The sequence below is a fragment of the Astatotilapia calliptera genome, chromosome 9 (genome assembly GCF_900246225.1).
Source record: "Astatotilapia calliptera chromosome 9, fAstCal1.2, whole genome shotgun sequence".
Lineage (NCBI taxonomy): Eukaryota > Metazoa > Chordata > Actinopteri > Cichliformes > Cichlidae > Astatotilapia > Astatotilapia calliptera.
The window spans coordinates 24,901,519-24,920,971 of record NC_039310.1 but is presented as its reverse complement, the minus strand read 5'-3'; the positions used below and the strand labels follow the sequence as shown (position 1 = coordinate 24,920,971).

The 19,453-nt window shown below is 39.8% G+C and overlaps 1 protein-coding gene across 6 annotated transcripts in view; it reads right to left on the bottom strand.

Moving 5' to 3' along the window:
- Positions 1-19,453, bottom strand: part of LOC113029320 (dipeptidyl aminopeptidase-like protein 6) — a 261,437-nt gene that overhangs the window by 9,967 nt on the left and 232,017 nt on the right. For all 6 annotated transcript variants that reach the window (XM_026180141.1, XM_026180142.1, XM_026180143.1 and 3 more), the window contains 10 exons: positions 17,243-17,363; positions 7,177-7,331; positions 6,929-7,026; positions 5,936-6,059; positions 5,810-5,848; positions 5,361-5,468; positions 4,945-5,036; positions 3,104-3,151; positions 2,871-2,989; positions 42-113 (listed from right to left, as the gene is read on the bottom strand). In XM_026180141.1, the coding sequence (XP_026035926.1) occupies positions 42-113; positions 2,871-2,989; positions 3,104-3,151; positions 4,945-5,036; positions 5,361-5,468; positions 5,810-5,848; positions 5,936-6,059; positions 6,929-7,026; positions 7,177-7,331; positions 17,243-17,363 (976 nt within the window). The remainder of the gene's footprint in view (positions 1-41; positions 114-2,870; positions 2,990-3,103; positions 3,152-4,944; positions 5,037-5,360; positions 5,469-5,809; positions 5,849-5,935; positions 6,060-6,928; positions 7,027-7,176; positions 7,332-17,242; positions 17,364-19,453) is intronic.

The following is a 19,453-nucleotide window of genomic DNA, read 5'->3' as shown; positions in this document are numbered from 1 at the left end:
CTTTTTGACATGGAGACCTGCTGCTTGGTTGAAATACTCACTTTCTCTGTCTTGTGTCTCACTTTCTGTGTCTCTCTGTGTCTTGTAAACAGCCACAAACGGGATGTCCGGCCCTAAAAAGAAGATCAGAGCTCAAATACTATGTATCTTTATATTTGACCATGACATGTGGACATTCTGACTTACTATGGACTGTTTAAAAAAAACAATTTATTTTTAAATCACCATAATATTAATACATAGGTTGCTGTATTTACTATTTGTTTATAGCAAGGGAAAAGTGTATGTTTCCTAACAAATGCACACTGATGCCACAGTGTCCTTCAGTGAATGCACAAAAAGAAAAAAACAAAACAAAACCCTGAAAGATACCAGATCATTTGTCTGACAGACAAAGAAGCACATCTTTGCTTATTCAGTTTATGTAATGCAATAGCTCTAATAGCTTTTCCATATCTAGGCCACAAACAGAGGCACAGCCCTAAAACCTCAGACTGCAGGGAGGAGGGGCAGCAAATGAAGTGATTGATGCACTTAGCAAATTGAGAATAAAATAGAGGAACACTGTGGTTGTATTTGTCGAAGAGCAAACCGGCCGCTCTCTCCCTGGCTCCTTTTTCTCTCCCTTACACTCCCTTTCCTTGTGATTATGATATTATAATCTCATCACATGAGATCACAGGCAGGCTGTGAAGGAAAGAACTGCACTACAAATACATGAGGTACAAGATTATTGACTGTCAGAGACTGTCAGAGGTTGAGCACAAAGGGTGTGATTGCATTTTGGTCGGTTCAAGTCTGATCTTAGATCAGTGGTGATCAGTTAGCAAGTATTGACACTGAAGTGTTACATCAGTGATTAAATATTGAGGCTACAGGCTTCAAGTCAGACTGAGACACAGTTTCTGCTGCGGCATGACAACAGTGCTGTGACATTTTGATATTTCTCTGATCACCAGGAGAAGATTGTCTCTTCTTTTGATATTGAATAAATGGATCAAAGGTAGGAGAAGTGCAATGATATGGGATCTCTTTTTTTAATGGTGAAAGAAGCTTTTGACATTGTGACAAGTAAAGTCATCCGAGCACCGGCTCTGTTTTTGCCACAGTGCTGTCACTTTTCGGTGAACTACCTACCAGCAACACAACAGAAATATGAAATCATTTTAGCAACAACATCTCACCAAAAGAAAATTGGTAGAAACATTTTTACTACAGTGTAATTTCTAAGTACTGTACTGTATGTTTTATATATACTTCACCTCATTTCAAAGACTTTGCTACAGTTGCTCACATTTACATACAAAACATATGATTAGTATATAAAATATCATTACAGGTTTTAATATCGTACACGCACTGTATACATGTTATTGTACATCACTGAGAAAGAGGAAGTAATACAAGAGCACTATTGCACAGATCCCCCCAAAGGGCAGGGGCTATACTAAAACGCTGATATTTTATACTGATGTCATTAATTTTCAATAATGACATCTCCATCGTGACATCATCGTTTTCATAGATCATTTGTGTGGTCCAGTACTGTTAACATGGAAATCTAGTGTGATATATTAATCCTTTGTGTGTCATGGTGAAGTCATACACTGCTGTACTGAAAAAAATATTTTAAAGAGCTCAAAGAAAGTGCTTGTCCCACAATGATTTGAAGTTTGGAGATGATCCAGTGGAAACTAAAGCCTTTTCCTAATCTGTGTGACTGTGACCTTTGACCTATTAGCATTATATACTAAAATGGTGTGTTTTATCGTCTTTACACATATGACTGGAGCAGAATTGGCTGAAATCCTTGGCTTCTATAAGCTGTAAAACATACATAAACACATGAAATTATATTTTTTTATAATGTATATTATATATATTATAATTTTGTATGTCATGTAACTTTATAGGCCATCGAACTGAAAAAAAAAATGCCCGTACATCTTTCTCCAGGCCTTTTCGTAAGATATAGTACTCGATTTATCATATTACAAAAACTGATCTTGGAGATTTTTCACATTTGGTGTGACCCTGATTTTAACATCTGTCTGATGATTTAGCTTCAACATCAGACAGATGTTGAAGCTTAATAAAAGCATTACTTGAATGTGCATTCAAGTACACCAAGCTACAGATTACTGAGAGAAACCACTTTGAACCAACAGACACACCTATAGCAATGACTACAAAAGCGATCCCTTTTATGTGATTAAATTATTACAGTAAGTCAAAGGACACATACATGACTAGCAGTGTAGGATGTGTATTCTCTTAAGTGTAGCTAATTTATTATCATATAAACTTCAAAACAAACAAAATTTTAAAGCTTAACATTATGACACAATATGACATTTTATCCAATGTGTACCCTCTGGCTTATGCTTATCATGTGTAATACAACAGGATATTATGTGGTTGCATTTTAACAGCCTGCACTTCTCTTTCGACTTCTTCTTTCTAAAGCTTTTTACTGTTTTGAGGCTTTTAAATATTCATTTATGCTTTTAAAGGCTAATTTAACATCTGGCCAGGGGTCAACAGTTGAAAAATTACCCAGTGGTAATCTAGTAAACTCACTGGTACACTTGTAGTAATGTTGATTAATGTGTATTGTCCCTGAAGGTATAAACAAATAAGAAATGCAAACTGGAGGATTGGCCATTTATATGATGGCTGATTTATCATCACAGAATTGCATTGTCTCCTTGCACATAGGGCACACTGTGATGTAATAAAAATAGCAATGCCCATTTTAAAAGTTTGCACTCATGCACTTTGTAACTTCATTGTCATTGTTAAAAGAGAGTCCTGTGTGACATCTTTAAGTGGATAAGCTAAACAGAGGCTGAATTCACACATGGTACTACCTTGGCAGTTGAGCAGGAAGTAGCTCATGTTGAGGCTGAAGGAGCCACTGATATATCCACAGCTGTTGGACAAGGCGCAGGTCAGACAGCGACGGTTGAATGAACCAAATGTGTCCGCACTATGGAAATAAATATGAGTGTTTGTTTTTAACATTGAAACTAAAAAACACTTTTTCCCCAACTATCAAAGCCACTAGTTTTTCAAGTGCAGTGTAAGTTCGAACAGCTAATACCTGTACAGATGCCTTCGCTTTGGACCATCTTCAGTGCTCAAGAAGTATCTGTGTAAACATAAAAAACGCAAAAATGGAATGACAGTCATGTATAATTGTTATTTTTGGTCTACTCTGTGACTTTAGCAGAGCTGTGTTCCCCAGTCAGCTTTGGGACTACCCCAGTAATACCCCGACTAGAAAAGATGTTTTATAAAAGAACCCAGAACAGAAATGGGACAAATCTTACCCCCATTTGGCTGGGATTTTTTCAAATCCCTGCAACTCTCAGGGAAAAAGAGGAACTGTGTGTCTATATATGTTTGGATGAGGGTATAAATATGTGAAGTCATGTTAGTCCGGGGCGACCGTGGCTCAGGGGGTTGGGAAGCGTATCTGTAACCGGAAGGTCGCCGGTTCGATCCCGGGGCTCTCTGTCCTGGTCGTTGTGTCCTTGGGCAAGACACTTTACCCTACTTGCCTACTGGTGTTGGCCAGAGGGGCCGATGGCGCGATATGGCAGCCTCGCTTCTGTCAGTCTGCCCCAGGGCAGCTGTGGCTACAACCGTAGCTTGCCTCCACCAGTGTGTGAATGTGAGAGTGAATGAATAGTGGTATTGTAAAGCGCTTTGGGTGCCTTGAAAAGCGCTATATCAATCCAATCCATTATTATTATTATTATTATTAGTCAGATCACAGTGGGAGTGTAATTATCAGGGAGTGATGGGAATGAGTCACACTCCTCATGGGTGCAATGGAGACTCGAGGCAGTTTTTATGTGTGTGCATTCAGGGCAGTTTGTTGTGTGGAATTGTTTGAGGTGGCACAGTAGAGCATCTATTTCCCAATATTTCAGCCCTAAAGACCATATATACCTATAATAAAAATGAAGAATGATTTTATTGTCAAACCACTGAAACAATGGGCTTGCCTCTGTCCATGGTGCTGAATTTCTAACCTTGTTTATCTGTTTATCATTTATGACCACATAAGATTCTTCAAGCGTACCTTGCAAGTTATGGGTTGGGCACCCTTTTGCCTTCAATCCTGTCTTAATTCTTAATGACATAGATTCATCAAGGTGCTGGAAAAATTCTTAGAGATTTTGGTCCATATTGACACGATAGCGTCACACAGTTGCTGCAGATTTGTCTGCAGATGCCACAGTGCAAATCTCCTGTTCTCTTATATCACAAAGGTGATACCTGGATCCAGATCTGGTGACCGTGAATTCCATTTGGGTTTTCCAATCTTCTGTTGCCCAATTTTGGTGTGAATTGTAACCTCAGTTTATTCTAAGCTTATTGGAGTGGCACTCAGTGTGGTCATCTGCTGCTGTACCCCATCAAGGTTCAATGTGTTGTGCATTCAGAGATTCTCTTCTGCATATCTTAGTTGTGGTGAGTTGTTACTTGAGTTACTGTTGACTTCCTATCAGCTCAAAGCACTCTTGGAATTCTATCCTGACCACTGGCATCAACGAGGCATTTTCACCCAGGGAGCTATTGTTAACTGGATATTTTTCATTTTTTTGACCATTCTCTGTAAACCCAAAGAAATGTAGATGAAGAGAGTATGGGTAAATATCAACAGATCAACCTGCCTGGCACCAACAACCACGCCACAGCCAAAGTAAGCTAAATAATTTTTCTTTGCCATTCAAAGCTTGGTTTAAAGTTCTGCAGATATTTTTGAGGTTACATAACCCAATTAGATGTTTGCGTTAATGTGCAGTTGAACAGGTGTATCTAACAAAGTGGGTGGTGAGTATAGAGTAAATGTAACCAGTTGCAAATGTGTGGTAACATGCTTTTTAGTATGATTGAGTTCTGGTGGCGGCTTGGGGGTTTGTGCATGCTCACATTAGTTGGTTCTCCTCGTTGTAGGCCAGAACTTGAGTGACATCCCAGTCTCCAGATGTGATAGATTGCAGTGTGTCTGTACTAATGTTGGGCTGTGGGTGTAGAGAAGCAAAAACAGCAAAAATATGATAGTTATCCTCCAATGCCACCAACAGTTTCTGTATGTGACAGGAACAGGACAAATATTTCACTACAATCACTGTACAAAACATCAGATGTACCACCTTGGCAATTTACAGGTGACAGAAACTGCTGCAAATAATCATCTAGAAGGAATTATGTATGCAAAATGTCTTTCAAACAATTTTTCATTAATATGGGCCACACTTTTTGAAAGTTTGATATGAAAGGTTCATCAGTTCCAAGTTAACTTCATGTTAGTGATGCAAATACTTGGCATACAAATATTCTCTCACCTGGGAGATGGACATGGAGATGTGAAAGAATTTGCCCCTGCCTCCTTGAGGAATGGCCCGTGTGAAGAACAGCTTCAGACCATCTTTGGAAAAGAGCGGCTTCTCATTCTGAATACACAGAGAGGGTTGATCTAAGTGTTTTCACTTAACAAGACATAAAATAAAGACTGCTACAGACAACTAAATACGCAGGCTGCTTAATGCAGTAATTATACTGGCATTCCCGCATTATAATTTAAAAAGACAGCATACACTGCTTGGAACAAAGCCATGTTAAATTTAAAGCTTGAATTTAATGACTGTGCATGTCGTCAGGCAAGAAATGCCAGGCAACAAAGCAAGTAAACAGTGGCTATAATTTAATGACTGCTACAAAGGAAAGGATAAGTACCTCAGTGCCTTAATACTCTAAATCTACCTTACACACACGTGTGTATTATCATTCTCACCTGCCTGTGGAGCCACCCTTCACTTTCATCTTCGTGTTTCTGTGGAAACAGATAAACAGACTTCAGTTGGGATAAAGAAACAGCCTTTCATACTTGCGGCACATGTGCCATGCACACTGTGCTCACCTTAGTGCAGACTCCCGTTGTAGCCTGACATAGTGTGAGGATTGAGATGTTCTGTGCTCTGTTCAGCCAATTAATGGCTAGTTTGGTGGTGGTGGCCCATTTCACCATGGTCACATAGTACTCACTGGCAAACAGAAAGCATATTTAGCATTTATTATCGTTGGTATCAGCTGCAATGCGGGTAAAAATAAGATGATGGAAAAAGTGGTTGCATCTGAACACAGAGAAATCAAGCAGTGTATAAAGAGGTGGAAAAATAGGCTGTAAATATGAAGAGACTAAATAGAGGCATTAAACTTAAACACAACACCCTATTAAGGAAAAATGCATCACTGGGGACAGAAAATCCCCCAGTCTGTGCAGCATATCATATAATAAAAATACCCACTATGACTCTGTAATATACTGTATTCAAAAATATTTTATTATCCAAAAATCCATATTGCTTTGCATCACCTATGATAACACATGTATATACAACTCATATTTAGGACTTTTCTGTTGATCTACAGATTTGTGATTCTGAACATAAAAAATTTTTTCATCCTCATTTTTCATCCATGTACAGGAAAGGTATAAATCTCCACATTTGGACACTGGATGGGTCGGCAGGGAAGCCACTTACATCAGTTACAAGTCCCTGATTAGATGTATTTTTAACCTTTACTTGTTTTACTTTACATTTTAAGTTATTGTTGTTACTGATTTACATAATATACATAATTAATGATTCATTAAAAAATATTTATCTGAACTGGGGACTCTAAATACTCTAAATCCTACAAAAGTTATAAACCCTCTTTAACTGAAGCTTAAAGTCTGTCCTGTAATCACATCTTGACTGTTTGTACAGATATGCCAAAAAAAAAAAAAGCCAATGATTTTCCACCGGTTTTATGTGACTGCAAATCTGAGCCAAATCTACGATGTGTAAAATGTGCATTGGTTGACTGAGCACAGAGGTAGACTGTTTGATAGTTTTGGATGACTCACCCTATCCTGGGATCATCAGGCCTCCTCATTTCAATGGTGTGCAGAGGGCCGTTAAGGTTCACGACATAAAGAGTGATGACTGGATTTTCCTCTCCAGCCTGATCAGAATGAAAACAAAGTGAGTAACTGAGCATAATATCCCATAAAAAAACAAAGCAAAACATAAAAACACTTTGCTTAAACCATTCTATTTCTATAATTTAAACTATCTGCATCAGTACAGATGTTTAAAGAAGGAAAAAGTATACCTTAGGGTAATGGTACTCTTTCCCTATTGGGTAGGGTGAGCCTGTAAACATTGGCAGCTCCATCCTGGGCACCAAGGTGTCATTGATGGTGGCGTATGCTAACCTGGCACCATCTGGAGACCACCAATGGGCAATGTGGGACTGGAAAATCTCCTCTGGAAGAGCAAATAGAAAATGACCATCAATCATAATCATAGTGAATAACACAATCCAACAGCAAAGACAAAAGTTAATTACATAGCTGCAGGCCAACAGCATCACACGGTTGTTACTTGTTGGGATTATAATGGAGCAGGTGTTCTGGGGAAAAACTGCATTTTGAAATTTATAAATGCTCTTTATGATTACTAGCACTATTTGTATTGGTTTGCCTCCCTTTTCTTTCTCCCACTGGTCAGCATATGTGACTTATGCTTGACTTTCTTTTCCTTTTGACAAGTCAGGGCTAAACAGTATGATAACTCCCTCCTGAAAGTAGAAAATCCCTCAACTATTCAGGTGAAAGAGCAAGTTTTTCTTAAATCCACCACATGCCAAAGTGCCCTTGGCCAGGACACTGAGCCACAATTGGTGGATGAGTGTTTGTATGAATAGGGGAAGGAGAAGCATTGAGGATTATTTTTAAAATACTACTGCTGACTATTTCCCTAATTTGGTCAAACTGATAAAAGATTCAAAGTTACCCTTTTTGTCCTCTCAGCAACATACTATACATACAACTATACTTTGTGCCTGAGCTGCTAAATTTGGAATCTCCCACTCACTATCTGTCAAACCTACATGTGAAACCACTTGCTACCCAAAAGTTTGAAGTCATAAATCACAACAGCATTTAATCTCAGTACACAGCATGCTGACCAAAATAGAACTCAGCTACATTTCCCTGAAATAAACCTAACAGCACTTTCTCACCAGGTACCACAGCGCAGATAACTTTCTGGGTCGTTACTACATTTCTGTGTGTACCATTTTCAGCAAGAGGCTCAGCTCATTTCAGGTCGGTGACCTAGACATTTCCCCCGAGCCCCTCTGTGTGCAAGCGTGTCCACATAAAATAACACAGCGATCACAGACACTCCTGTTTTACATATACAGAGAGAATAATGGGGAAATGAGAGCAGTCTAGGTCCTTCATCTCCTTTGCAACACAAAGACAGACAGACAGACAGACACACACACACAATTGCGTCTGTCAACACAGAGTGTCTCATTAGGAAATTATGCAAATAAAATCTCACTGAGGGAACTTTTTGGCAGCATAAAGCATAGCCTTGACAATCCTACTTCATTACTAAGTCTGTGGCGACAATGCAGACGATATCAAAAACACTCCGACTCATTGTTACAGCCTGCCACTAGCTACATTTATATCAACTTTTGCAATTAAAACTTCATTAATGCTGTTTATCTGTGGGACTGGGTGCTGGCTTTGGGGAATTAACAACATCAACTACCAATTTGCATTTTCATTAACCACGCATCGCTTGGTGGAATTACTTGATATGCAGCATCATTTGTCAAACACCTCCGGTACAAACGCCTATGTACATTGTTCTCTTACACAGTTCTGCAAAAGTAGTTGTGCTTGTAACCTTCTACTGATGGACACTGTTTCATGTGTTTCACTGTTTCAGACTATTGTTTGCCTTATTTTGTCATATAGTATCTATCTATATATATGTACATATATCTATTGCAAGCATATGGAGAAGTAAATTAGTCTTAAATGAGCTAAAATGAGCATTTGAAGTGCTTTAAACACTCTATTTCAGGCAGTTATTTCTATGCTTGGATCTGTATGAAGTTAAAGGGTGGGGATATCCCCAACATGGAAATCTCAGTTACTGTCAAAACACAAGGCCCACCCACCTGCTGTTCAAAACTATTGTTTGCCAAATGCAACCAATCAGGCGTATAAAGAGAAGGAAGGGAATACACTGTAGCTGCACCAAGGGTCAGTATAAGTTATATAAGAATTATTGTGAATTGTGAATCATGCAAAGCTACACTTGTAGAGAGTTGTTGTTGTTGTAAACAAAAATATGAGTTGAAAATGAGCTGAATAGATTCCTTTAAAGAACCTGAAACAATACACATCCCTGCGGAAGTAACATTATAAGGAAAAAGGCTAATGGAAGCCTTTAGTCCCATTAGTCTTTGCTCTTTTAGTCTCCCTTGTGTGCCCACTTGCACCCTGCTGGCAGTGCTCAGTGGGGAATGATTGGATCTCACTGTCTGATGCTGAACAGAGCAGCATAGGACAACAAAGCACTGATTGCATTTTCAAATGGTGAAAAATAAAATAAAATATAAAAATGATTTCCCGCATGGCCAATTCTACCGCTGCGTGCCAACTTCACCGGCGGCAGCTTAAAAGGCTTTCCGCGCGGAGTGGAACGGCCGAGCTGTCAGATCCACTCGGCTGGGGACGCCCAGTCACCTTGGCCAGTCAAGGAGAAAGCAGTTACGTCTCTGGAAGTGTCCTGATAGGTGTGTGATTACAAAAGAATGTGCAGGGACAAAAGAGAAACCAAGAGAAGAGGCTGTGAGCGAACCACTTTTAATGAGCCAGCTCTCATTTTCTCTCTTAAGTAATGAGATCACATCTCCTGTCTTTTTACAGCCCACCTCATTGTGACGAATACGAAGGTGAGCTGTCGGAGGCTCATCTCCTTTGTCCATGTTCTCCATCCTGGTGTGCAGACTACATTATACACTGAGTAGAGGACATTATTAATGCATGAGATGCCATAAGTCAAGCGGCCATTGGAAAATAATGAGTGCAAGGTGACAGACTCAGGAAAGCTGAGCTAACAAGAAAAAAAGAAAATCAGACATCCAAGGTTGCAAATATGTGATTTAAAAAAAAAACATTAACAGGATACAAAAAAATATAAAAATGCTGCAAATATTCCGTAAACTGTGGCACAATAACACCACGAATCCTTCTCAGTGTTTAGAAAAAAATGACCACATGCATCCAACAGAGGGCAGCAGAGAAACATGCCAAACACAAGGTGAAGAAGCAATGCAGCACAGAGGGAAAGCCTACCTTTGTCTTTAGTGTCTGGTGCATACTTCTAGGTCACTGCTCCTCTGTTTTGGAGTCCAGCTATTTTTCTCTTTGAGATGAGTTGTGTTTTTGACATTTGTATCTATACGAGCTATAACATTTGCATTAACCCACCAGTCACCTCTGCCAAAACAAACAAACAAACAAACAAACAAAAAACTACACAAATCAATGTTTGATATGTCCAATTAAGTAAATTTTAACCACAGAGCACGGCATTGAATACAACTACATATACCTGGCATGGTCAAGCCCTGCTAGCCCTTTATTCTGGCTTGCCAACAACCAAACTGGTTAGATGGCATGAAAATCTTCCAGCCATAGCGCCACAAAAATATGACAATAAAGTAGCTGATACTAAATACAGCACAACTATCAGTGTGTAGATTGAGGATGTGTTGCAAGTGATAATTAAGCATTAGCAGAGAAGCACATGACAGAAGAAGTGAGATTTTGCAAAGCATCTACAAAGCCTGCAAATAATCTGTTTGTAGATCTGGCTTAGGAAACCAAAGGATGAACACTGTATTACAGGGCATTGGTTTTGCAGGTTTATATTCAGAAAGGAGATTTTAAAAAGATACAAGAGGATTTAGCCACTTTACAGCTACACATTTTGCAACAGTTCACTTCCTGTCATTTCAGTTCAGTTATATTTATCTAGCATCAACTGGCAACACAAGTCAGAGCAGGACACTTTACACGATAAGGTAAAGAGTTTCCTCTAACCAAGAACTTGATAAGTAGCTTCAACATAAGCCCAGCATTTTGCACATTAACAAAAAGATGCGATGTGAACATGTTACAGTTTTTAAAAATAGAGGGATGACTGCAGAAAACAGCATTTGTGGGTTTACAAGGTTAAACTGATGCATGTTTTTATTCTTTCCTCAAACACGCTTTGTAAAGTCGGCATTTAGTTTTTCTAGTTATAAGGTGCAAGCCAATTTACTTTGAAATATAGACCTCAAACCTCATGAGGATAGTGACATTTTTCACAAAGTTGAACAGCGTCCAGTCCAGACATAACGTTATGGCTTCTGCTGCCTATAGCAGACACTTACTGAACTGCAGTCTGCAAAACATAAGGTCCAGCAATTTTGAGCTTAAACTTCTTCAATTTTGTAACTTCTTCGGTCTCTTATGAGTACCACTTTAATGCTACACTCCCCACAAAATATAGGATAAGGTAAAGAAAAAGACAAAATACCACACTTCAAATGTCCTAGTCAGCGAGAACAAAATACTCACAATCTGTCTCACATCAAAAAAGAAATACGTGCTTTGGAACAGAGCCTTTGTCAGAGCACTAGAAGTAAATACAGTCAGTTCAGTGTTATACACAGGGGCAGCTTGAAGTTGGACCTAAACGTAAAAACGTTTCACTGAATCTAAATAATTGCAGGTACGTAATTACATTTAATTTTGGCCTCATTACACATGCAACAGAAAACGCTAAACTTCTTACACTAGTACCTCTTGAGCACCAACAAGAAGATGCACTCATGAATGAAAACAAAGTGGCCAAAAATAATTATTAGTTTTTATTAGCTTCACTGTCAGTATTTGTTATTTTTATGACTGTAAAATGTCAATATTACAATAGAAACAACAATTAGACTCCATTGTTCTGGACTTCAGGTCCATGTCTAACCAAAGTGATAGCACATTTTCAGTCAGTGTTGGGTGGTTACCCTTTGTCACATCTCAAGGTGTAGACAGAGTGAGGAGGGTGTCTGCTATGAGAACCTCAGAACAGCATCCTTACTTTTTGCGGATGATGTGGTTCTGTTGGCTTCATCAGAGCGTGACCTTCACTATGCACTGAACTGGTTTCAAGCCAAGTGTGAAATGGCTGGGATAAAAGTCAGCACCTTCTAACCTGAGGGTATGGTTTTCTGCCAGAAAACAGAGGGAATGATTCCTCTGGATTGGGGGAGAGAGACTTCAAGCAAGGTAATTCAAGTGTCTAATTCAAGTGAGAGTTGGGCAAGCTGGGGCAGTACTGCTGATGCTGATGCGGCACTAGAAGTACTGCAGGTGTTGTAACAGACTGATGTAATGAAGAGAGAGCTAAGCTGAAAATTGAAGCTTTAAATTTACCAGTCCGTCTATTGTCTCCCAACCATCACCCTCTGCATGGTCATGAAATATGAGCGATGACCGAAAGAGTAAGGTCACGAATACAAGCAACCAAAGGGTGGCTCAGCCTTAGAAATAGGACGAGGATGTCAGACTTTTGGAGGGATCTTGGAGTAGACGTGCTGTTCCTGTATGTCGAAACGAGCCAGTTGAAGTGGTTTGGACATCTGGTTAGGAGGCCTACTGAGTGGCTCCTTTTGGAGGTCTTCTGGGCATGCACAACTGGGAGGAGGTGAGGTAGACCCAAATGTATATCTTATCTGGACTGGGAATACCTTGGAAATCCCCAGGAGGAACAGAAAAGTGTGGATGGGAAGAAGGACATCTGTGATATCCTTCTTAGCCTGCTGCCACCATGACCCAACTTGGGATAAGTGGAAGAAAATGGTAGGATGGATGGATGTTTGATTTTAGGTAACTCAACACAATTGAAATTCACATAGAAATGTGCTAAAAATGATCTCGATTAAAACAGTTCTCTACTACCACAATTGGTAACATTGAGAAGTAGAAGGTCCAAATACAAGTTGTCAGTCTAGTCCTAAACATTTCAGATGTTTCTTAAGTGACGGATCTTATTTTGTCTGATAATCTCCAAACAGCATGACTCACATCCACCGATAAACTATTTCTCCCGTCTGTTTCAGACAAGCCCATATTTTCACACCCTTTACTAATCTTTCTCTTTCCAGTGCACAAGTGTTGATTATGTGGTTACTCTATCTCCTGCAGAGTCTGACACAAACAGACTGATAAACAGAAACCACCCCTACAAACAAGCCTCTCGATGCAAACATTCATCTAGCCAAATATCTAAGGGGCAAACACAAGTAAAATCAAAGCAACAGCGGGTTTTTATCTGGGCACACCAGAGCCTAATAAACAGCCATTTCCTTGGGCTGCGTCACACTGCAGGATGTGTCAGTATCAGTACAGCCTCAATAATCAGACAGCCAACAGATGACAGAACACACGACTATTACACACAGCCCAATAGCACTCTTGGCTGCATTTCCTCTTTTTTAATTTTGCTTTTCTTCTTTTCTCCCTTCTCTCTCCATTTCTGCTGTCTGCACATTACTAGGACACACACACACACACTTATGGATTAAGACAACATTGCAAGCAAGAGGATATTCAAGCCCTGGGAGATTATTTGCCAACCTTTTCACCCGTTAGCATCAAATCTGCTGCACAGCGACAGGCACAGCTTAAGACCTCATTCCTCCTCAGCAGCAGTGTGACCCTCAGTTTGACCTTGGCTGGAGGATGGCCTGAGTCATTAGCATGGAAAGTCTGATGCCTTGCAGTCTTGCTGATGAATGTAAACATTAGACAAGCTGGCAAGGCTTCTAAGCTTGCCTGCAAATGCTTACATCATATCTGGGCTAATGCCAAATCTATTTACAGGCTTACAAATACAAGTTTTTCAAAAGAGATTTATTATTAATGGGAATGAAAAGGACTTTTAGTGCATTCTCAAATGAAGATAAATAAATAAATAAAACCTGGCATAATGAGGCCATCAAAATCAGCTGGTTCCAAGACATTTTGGCATAGATTTATACGCAATATGAACATTCCTCAAAGCCTCAGCCTCAAAATTTGCAACCCTGTTTGATGTCAGGGGTATCTCTATGTAATCATAGTCATAGTCATTACCAGCACAACCCCATCCACTGTCTATGGGGAAAAGAGTCAACTGGAAGAAAATTGACTACTAGCTTAGTTGCACTAGCCTAAAAATAAGAGGGAAATTCTTGCCACTATGAAAAAAAATGAGAAAAATCAGGAGTTGCTGAGGGACTGCATTACAGATTAAAAGTACATTGCAACAATTGCGCGTGCAACCCCTTCAACCTGTGGGCAAGCACAGTCAAGTTGACTGCACAGGCTGTCTGATGGCAAACAATCAAGTTTTCAAATAACTCCTTTCTAATTTATAAAGGCAGAAAGACAGCCAACATGTTGCAATCAATCTGCGCCAGTGAGCTCCCATGTGCGCTACTCATCTGCGATACATCTCTTTGCAATAGAGGACATCTGGCCGTATTCTGGTGTATATAACTGTAAACTGACGAGTGCCTGTGTCAGTTTACAGTTAAATCACTGTCCTTCAGCACCCACATCACTAATTGTGCAGGAATTTCTGTTTCAAATCAATGAGGCTCTGGCGAGATTATGAATGTAACGTAAATTTCTGGTTAACATGAATATTTATGTATCTAGACTGCAAGAGTTTCATGATTGCCAATTTATGACAAACAGCAGCCAGCCTGACTCCATTCAACTGCAGAGAGGTGGTAGACTGACTCTGTCTTGTCTTTTTATTGCTGTTTTGATGCACAAAAGTCACTTTGAAGACAGAAACTGACATTGAGTGGTCACACACCTGATCCTTGTCTTTGAAGAAGGTAACAAAATCGTTCTTGGTCATAATAATGCTCTCTAGCCAATGTTTTCCAACCACAACAAGCCTGTTTCATTGTCTTCGAAAAATCCCTCCATTATTGAATAAACATAATTCTGATGACAGGCTTTCAAATGTGTTGTGTTGAGATAATAAAATAGCCCCTGTTTTTCTCAAAATAAAACACTTTACCACATCACATTGTGCACTTAAAGCACACAAAACCAATTGTATAGTCCTATGATTCACTTTTATCTCAACATTATGAAGCTGATTCTATCTTTTATCTCTGAGTGAAAGATTTATCTGGTCAATAAATGATGAGTGTAAATTACCAGGCCTTCAGCAATCCATAAATATGGGGTCAGACACTGCAATATCGCTCCGATTAATGTTTAAATGGCTCAGAATGGATATTGCTCTTGAAGAATGGACTTGCTTTCAAATATCAGCTTGGTTAGGCGGAGATAAGAGGGCTGTGGGTGGACAACATTAAATAAAAACAGATGAATTTTGCAGGAAAGGCAGCCAACGGGCTCTAATCCTGATGCACCGGTGACCTCAGATAACCTCTCTGCCACAGTGTCTAAACCCTGACATCTCCTTGGTGGCAGCCTCACACTTTCAAACAGATATGTGATGTTTAGCGTTACTCCAAGATTAACAGCTTGTTGTGTATCATTGGCTGTCTCCATTTCTGCTATCTCTGTATCTGTGAGTCTGCTGCTCCCCATCTCCCTCCTGCTCCGTTATTAAAACACCGTTCCACTGGAGCAGAGTGTTCACCCAGCGCAGCAGATATAAATTCATTAGTTGAATGCTAACACAGTCCCTGTCACGGTTTATACTGTGAGGCATACAGGTGAGCTTTGATCGGTGGTGTTGACGCTCGGAGAGCACTTTGACATCTATATCTTAATGCACAACACACACACAGCCGCCGAGTTAATGCACATCAACTGATGTAGAACATTCATTCGTTTTCAGGGCTGTGTAAAGCAGAGGCAAATTGACAGGATATCCATTTTTTTAATTTACCTGCAGGAAATCAAGCGCTACATGCAAAAAATACTAATGTGGCTACAGACACTTGGGAGTCATGCTGTCTCATGTCATTACTTCTAAATACCTGAGCTGCTGCAGAGTGTTCAAATTAGAAAAATGTAATACAAGGAGAATACACGGGACAAAAGAGGTTTACTACATGTTTTCCCTAATTGTTATCAGAACTAACACACTATTTTCTTTCATGGAAAGAGTTAGATTAGAAAATGAATGTCAATCTTATGTCTGTATGGTGAACGTAAATTGTAAAGACTACAGCCTGTAATGGGTAGAGTAGCTTACAAAAGTAGAGAGCAGAGAGAACCATTAAACATGCCTTGTTACATACGGTCGCATCAAAACTTTATCAGTGTTCTTCATAATATTGCTTCAGTTCTTTGAAGTTTGTGAGGATTTGTTTATGCACAGCTGTCTTGTGGTCAGACCACCACATTTTAATCTGGCCAAAGTCTGGACTTTCATTTCCTTTTTAAGCTATTCTGCTGTATATTAGCTGTTGTGCTTGGGATCATTGTCTGGTTGCAAGACCCAAATTTGGTCAAGCTTTAGCTCTTGGATAGATTCCCTCACATTTGACTCTAATCACACTGATATACAGAGGAATTTGTGGTCAATTCAATGACTGCAAGATGCCCAGGTCCAAAACAAACTCAAATCATCATCCTGAAAATTGGCATAAAATGTTTGTGCCAATATGCTGCGTTTGTTTTTTGGTTATACGACACAGGGCGATTGTGGCTCAAGTGTTGGGAGTTTGCCGTGCTGGTTCGAGCCCCAGCTTGGACAGTCTCGGTCATTGTGTCCTTTGGCAAGACACTTCACCCGTTGCCTACTGGTGGTGGTCAGAGGGCCCAGTGGCGCCAGTCTCCGGCAGCCTCGCCTTTGTCAGTGCGCCCCAGGGTGGCTGTGGCTACAATGTAGCTTGCCATCACCAGTGTGGGAATGGGTGGATGTGTAAAGCGCTTTGGGATCCTTAGGGACTAGTAAAGCGCTATACAAATACAGGCCATTTACATACATCGCAGTTTTGCTCATCTGTCCAAAGGACATTGTTCTAAATGTCTTGTGGTTTGTTCAGAAGACACCTGACCAATCTAAGCTGTGTTGTCATATTCTTTTTTCTTCAGAGAGAGACTTTCTTCTGGCAAACCTTCCAAACACTTAGCACTTGGGTTTCTTGCAGTTTCTCCGAGCATTGCATAGCATTTTGTAATTTGCTATGCTTGGAAAGATTGAGTTAACACAAGCTCACACTTGCTGATGATCAAGTGCATATATGCTCATAATTCCTATAGAAGCAATACGAGTCTACGTCTCCTCAACTACTATGCTACCATTGTATTGTATTTGAGCAGCAAGAAAATCGTTTGCCTTACCCTCATATAACCAATCACTGAGCCCATTGAAGATGACACCTTCTTTACCGGTAGATACCAGACGAATAGAACGGCTCTCCACCTTAGACCGATAGTAGATGTTGTTTTCAAAAATGAAGATCTAGAAGAGTCAGAAATAAAAGAAACGCAGTCAAAAATTTGAATGGAAAAATTGACAAAACATCTAGAGAAGTACATGTCCTCAAGATCCTTGAGCTCAGATACTGATGTTTCAATGAAACTGACTACCAGCTTTCCTATAAATTTAAATGTTGTAAAAGTGAATGAGGTCTTACCATAACAGCACAAAACAGAAAATCTGAGGACTGTGTTGTATTTAAACTGAAGAATAAGATCAACCGTATATCAACCGTAGGGTCAGAAACACACTCATTTTACACACAAGACACCACTGCACACATTTGCAAAAGCACTTTTTGATTAGAGAGAAACCGGCATTCCCAAAACTAAAAAGACAAGAAAATAAGTCTTTTCAATTTCTGATAAGACAGCAAACCTTGGGACCAGATTTTGACTTTGACGCTCTCCTCCACAGGCCTGCGGGGCTTTCAAGATAACTGAAGGTCAACTCTTTCATTACAGAGAATAATAGATCATCAGCACCCACAGTGAACGTGGTAAGGCGGGGCTGCTCTTGGGGCTGGAATTTTAAAATGTTACAGCCTTAATGCCATGCTGAAATCAATCTCAGGGTATTACAGAAAAGGGCTCGCTCGGTATCTCAAGGATTTGGAATCGCTGGCCTCAAGCAGGTATCATGGTATCAGTTTGTGAATGATTCTCCAACAAATATTCCCTCTGAGCTGTATGAATGATGAAACCAGTCAGGGAGCTGGAAATTGTTGCTTGCTGATTAAATACTTCTTACAACAGTGCAAAAAGGGTCAAATACTACATAGAAAAATCTCCTGTGGAAATCTAAGTCAGCTGTTTATAAACAACATGACAGTAAAGAAAAAAAATGCTAGCTAAAAGTTTCTCAAGCAAACAGACCCTCTTTAAAAGTAATACAATGTGTGTCACAATTACTTTCTCCTGAGGAGACGTAAGCCGTGGGCCCGTGTGCTTTGGTGTCACACTGGTACAGATGGAGTCCCTGTTTAGAAGCTAATCTAGGCCACAGCACAGAGAGAAAACCTGGCCCCGTTCTCTGAAGGAAGGTAAAATTCTACCATTGATGGCAGTCAGTGAGAGTATTTGGAGCAGTCTCTAGATACGTTGGTCTGGTTGGACCAGTCACACCAGCAGAGTAGGGCAGGTTAGGTCTTAAACATATTTAGTCAAGTTAATCTAAGTGGTAATTAATGTTATCATACTAAAATTTCTAAACTAAAATGGGGCACGTTACTACATGTTATGCTTGTTTAACACGAGTGTGAACGTGGTATTGTGAGCTTTTAATCATTCTGAGGCCAAGTGTGTAATTGCATAGAGCTGGATGAGAAAAATGTAGCGTAGGTTCCAGGGTTTTTAACTTTTCACTCTTAGTAAGGATTTCCCTTGTAATTCTCCAAGGAGGCAGGAGGACTCTTAATACTTAATAAGTCTTGAATTATTTGTCACACACATTGTACTTCTGTATGTAGTGTGATTTGAATGAAAACTGTATTACAGTTTCCCTTTCTCGGTCTCACTGTCTTAAGCAAACACAAAGTCTTTCTAATGGCTCAGTTACACTGCAGTAAAACCTGCCAACCTTCTTGTGGTTGCTCAGCATTTTTATTGGTGTTTTTTGGTTTTGTTGCATTTACTTTAGCAACTGATTGCATACAGTTGCGGCAACAAGCTAGTCGCAGACAGATTGATCGTGCAACACACCTCAACCTGGTCACGCACTCAGGTCTCCTGGTAGTAAGCAACCTGACTTCAGTCATTCTCTGATAAGAGAAGGTTTATGGAGTAGGGAACTTGACTCAGCTGGCTAAATGAAGTTCTGGCTGGACTCAGGGCAGAAGTATTTAACATGAAGTTCCATTTAATTTGTGTAGATGGCAACAGATTTCCAGTTGTTGCCAATTTATCACGGTTAATCACCTGATTATCACAAACAGTTTACATGCAATTGCCGACTTGACACCATTCAATATCAAATTGATTCTGTCTTATTACCATTTTATTACCATCTTAATGCACCAATGTTGCTTTGGAGACAGCAGCTATGATTGCAGACCTGGTCCCTCATCTTTGATG